Consider the following 4,268-nt stretch of genomic DNA (forward strand, 5'->3'; position numbering starts at 1 on the left):
GTACGACCATTTCAGCGATTAAGGAGCATAGCTCTTTGAATCAGATGCAATCCTATATATTAAGACTAGGTATGTGTCACGGTGGTTGACTAATTGACTAGTCATCCAACAACTGACTTGTTGATTACTGGGGTCGACTACTAACATAACAATTTTTTAGTACTGGTGATTTTTCTGGGAGATGCAGTTCTCTAATTAATTGAGAGACAACTTCTGGTAGAGCGTTTTTTGTGATTATAGTTTGCTGTGCTTAAAAGTGAACAATAACACACTCTGCAATATGTTTCATCCCTTTAATGATTTAAAGTGATCATTCATCAGCCAAAACTTATCATTTACTCATCCTCATGCCATCCCAGATGTGAATGACTTTCTTCTGCTGAACACAAATTAAGATTTTTTTAGAGGAATATTTCAGCTCTGTATGTCCATACAATGCAAAAGCTTAAAAAAATCACACAAAGCAGCATAAAAGTACTCCATAAGACTCCAGTGGTTAAATCAATATCTCCTCTTGATAGGTGTGGGTGAGAAACAGGTCAATATTTAAGTCAACTTTTACTATAAATTCTCCTCCCAGCTCAATCAGGCTGCAATTTAACTTTCACTTTCAAATTCTTCATGTGCTTTCAGTGATTCACATTCTTCATGCTCCCTGTTCTGGACAGGGAGAAGAATTTCGAGGAAAAATTTACTTAAATATTGATGTTTCTCACCCACACCAATAATATTACTTCAGACTATATGGATTTAACCATAGTAGTCTGGAGTACTTTTATGCTGCCTTTATGTGATTTTCTGGTTATGTGAAGTTCTGGCCAATCTTCACTTGCATTGTATGGACCTACAGAGCTGACATTCTTCTAAAAATCATCATTAGTGTCCTGCATAGAAGGTCATACACACCTAGGACAGCATGAGGTTGAGCAAGTTTAAATTTTTGGGTGAAATGTTCCTTTAAGTTTAGTAGTCCATTTATGCGCCACTGCCGTTTCAGCCATCAAAGCGCTGCATCAACAATACATTACAAGATGATCACTGTTGGACATGAAACCCTCTGCTTTGAGTAATGTTCATGGAGAAGACTTTCACTGATTCTTTCTGACACTGCTTATTAAATAGTTCATCCACAATATTATGTTGAAGTTCTGAGCTTTTGAATGTGCAGTGAGGATCACCTGGAGTCTCCCAGGTGCTCTGGTTACATAGCAGGTCATTCTGCATTTAGGATGCGTGCAAGTGTACTTTGATAGTTTTGTGAAATGAGATGTTATTATTTTGCCTATATTTTAGCTATATCTGTTAGTTAGCATGTTGTAGTGTGCTTAGCACCCATTCATCCCTCTGAAATGAATCTGATCGGTGCCACATGAATGTAACAGAGCCTAATTAAACATGATCATCCTTAAACTAGTCATTCAAGCAACCGACCGACCAGTCATTAAATTAAAATTTGTAGTTTTGCACATCAATATAAAAGACACACAATGACAGAGTTCAAATGAACTTTTATTTTACAAAGAAACTTCAGGAGCCCATCCTTAAACTTAAATGTTCCTGTAAAGAGAGAACAGGAAAAAAAAGATTAGAGAGGAGCATAACCAGCATCCAACCACAACAAATCCACTGATTTACACAGGTCTGAATGTAAGTCTACCAATATACAGATCAAATTAACAAATGTTGATATTCAGTAACTATTGGGACAGCTATAATAAAAGACTGCACTATCAAAAATCTCTTCAAAATCGCTTTAGCAAAGTTTAATAAGGATGTGTCAATAGGAAGTGCTGATGAGGACAAAATCATCTTGCATTGTGTGTCTTACATTAACTCAGTGTCTGTTACATACACCATTTATTCCACATAGAATGATCATGGAAATTCAAAACCTGGAAGTGCACTAACAGAAGCTTACTTTGCTACAATGCTGTCATTCTTTGCAAGCCTCAGGAGAGAATCATCAGCTTCACCCTGTAGATGACAATGCCAATTATTGCCTTGATCAAAGCAGCAGTGATTGCATTTGTGCTTTCAAGTTTATATCAATGTGTTACAAATTTCAAACTCTTAACATCCTATGCATGACACATTTATGCATACCATTCTACGGATAGCTCCACAGATGGCATAGGTCTTGAACTGTCCATTGAACCTGCCTGTTACCCTGTCCACCTATGTAAAACAGACAAGATCATTTATATTCACTACTGAGGTTTTTGTTATGTGGTTAAATGATGCACAATCCTTAGTTTGAAACAGTCCAACTTTTATCAAACCTCAGCAATGTTGAGCTGGATAGAGGCGTGGTCTTTGGCACCAATGATTCTGTTGCTAGCAGAGCTAGAAAAAAATAAAATAAAAATGTTTAGTATTCCCATCTATTACTGTACAAAGAGCAAACTATGTGCTCAACATGTTAATACAAAAACAATCTCATGCAGAGGCTTGGTGTTATCCCATAAGCTATCCACGATCATAACACAAAATTATTATTAGGGATCTTAATAGGTGAATTAGTTTGTTTTAATAAAGCAATAAAACGGCATTTCGTCTCCAATATTATAGGCTAAATAAATATTTAAACTGCTTTTTTGATATTGAAAGCATCACACAGCATTGAACACTAGCAGAGAGCAACAGACAATTCAGCTTCTGCATTCCCCTGCAACTTATTACATTCGTCAGCAGCAATACTCAACAGTTCATTATATTTATATAATCATTATAGACATTTAAAAAACATTAGGGAAACAGCACGCAAAATCTGAATGGTTATAAGTCCATACCGGCCCAATGAAAGACATTGTAAATCAATGCTCCATTCAAACTCACCATTTACGGGGGACGTACAGGTCCACGAATTCACCAGCGTCGTTCTGCATCTTAAATTTACTTGATGACTGTCAAGCAGCTCAATCTGCACATAAAAAAAAAGGTATCAATCACTTTTTCAATCCAAAAGCAGCTCAGAATTAGACAGCCTCACATACAACTCCTTTTACAAGACGGTGACAAAGACCTTCACAGGAACATATAATCGTCTGCAACGACGATTATTTAAACAATAGACAGATAACACAAACAAAGACTTGGAATATATAATCCATAAGGGGTTGAGAGGTGTTTTGAGAGGCCACGATGAGCACTTTACTAGCACATGTGTAGCATGCATACGCTACCGTCACACTTACAATAAAAGCGCTAAACAACCTGATTATTCAGTTAATGTCTGGCGTACACAACATAAGAGTGCTTAAATGAAGAAAGTGGCTCGGGAAAGCTTCGTTATGTGGTTTAACAACAATGAAAAATACAACTGTAAACTAGACCTTATGGTGTTCTTACCGCTTATCACAAAAGGCCGACGAGGAAAGGAAGGAGAAACAGACCGGAAGTGACGTTATTGGAGCGACAAGAAAGGTTCGCGTGCCCTTTTTTAAAGGTGTATTCAGTTATTTTATTTTTCATTATTCAAAAGGTTTTACTACTAAAGAAACGAATTGTAATTTTGAAACATTTATAAAAACATGATCATACAGATGAGATTAGGAATCCGAGTCATATCAGTAACCGTAAAAATACTGTTTTATTCTACATGGAGAGGGTCCCCTCATGGGGGCTGCCATGTTATGATCACAGGACCAGTTTTTGGAGAGGAAGAGCTGTTACGCTGACCGAAGACACGTGCATTGGAGAGGACAACAACTGATTTTGGACTTGAAGCGAAAAACAGTAAGATAACAGTAATACCGACCGTATTGGTCCGGAATGATATTGTTACAGGGTTCTTTGCAATACCAAACAACATGGCAGGAAGGGAGACAGAAAACGATAGTGATAGTATGGATTATAGTGTGGTAGAAGGAAGTAAGGGAAGTGAATTGGCCGAGGTAAGGAGAGGAAATAAAGGCAAGAAGGGGGAAAGTCGGAAAAAAAGGAAAAAAAGATGAATCTTGTGTAGGAGAGTCAGAGAGTAAAGGAAGAGTGAGTGAGAAGTCAGAGGAACGTTTAAAGGATGTAGTAGATAGGTTCGAGTAGGAAGGAGGAGTTAAGAAGTTTGATCCAATCAAACTAACAAAATTCATTAAAGGACAGGTTGGGGAAGTAAAATATGCAAGAATATTAGGAGATGGAAACTTATTATTAGGATGCAAGACTGAAGCACAAGTAGAAAAGGCAAAAAAATTGATGAGCATTGGGAAAGTTAAAGTGTTTAAGGTTGTAAAAGTTGGAGAAAAATGAATCAGTAAGGCAGTGATCTATGG

General features: G+C 37.1%; 1 protein-coding gene across 2 annotated transcripts; it reads right to left on the bottom strand.

Moving 5' to 3' along the window:
- Window positions 1-1,491: 1,491 nt before the first annotated feature.
- Window positions 1,492-3,408, bottom strand: LOC127629020 (40S ribosomal protein S21). 2 transcript variants are annotated; one of them, XM_052106031.1, is made up of 6 exons: window positions 3,349-3,408; window positions 2,836-2,920; window positions 2,280-2,343; window positions 2,104-2,175; window positions 1,919-1,974; window positions 1,492-1,557 (listed from the first exon to the last, which is right to left on the bottom strand). In XM_052106031.1, exons 2-6 carry the CDS (start codon window positions 2,883-2,885, stop codon window positions 1,548-1,550), a joined length of 252 nt encoding a protein of 83 aa, XP_051961991.1. In that variant the 5' UTR covers window positions 2,886-2,920; window positions 3,349-3,408; the 3' UTR covers window positions 1,492-1,547. The 2 variants fall into 2 exon arrangements, with proteins under 2 accessions (XP_051961991.1, XP_051961992.1); XM_052106032.1 differs by lacking the exon at window positions 1,492-1,557 and having other exon boundaries at window positions 1,915-1,974.
- Between the last annotated feature and the right edge of the window lie 860 nt (window positions 3,409-4,268).

The sequence above is a fragment of the Xyrauchen texanus genome, chromosome 35, assembly GCF_025860055.1.
Source record: "Xyrauchen texanus isolate HMW12.3.18 chromosome 35, RBS_HiC_50CHRs, whole genome shotgun sequence".
In the NCBI taxonomy this organism is placed as follows: domain Eukaryota; kingdom Metazoa; phylum Chordata; class Actinopteri; order Cypriniformes; family Catostomidae; genus Xyrauchen; species Xyrauchen texanus.

Coding starts and splice junctions, on each gene's coding strand:
- LOC127629020 (XM_052106031.1), bottom strand. CDS start 2,885: ATGCAGAACGACGCTGGTGAATTCGTGGACCTGTACGTCCCCCGTAAA. Junction 2,176..2,279: donor TCCAGCTCAACATTGCTGAG/GTTTGATAAAAG, acceptor TGTTTTACATAG/GTGGACAGGGTAACAGGCAG. Junction 1,975..2,103: donor GTGGAGCTATCCGTAGAATG/GTATGCATAAAT, acceptor TGTCATCTACAG/GGTGAAGCTGATGATTCTCT.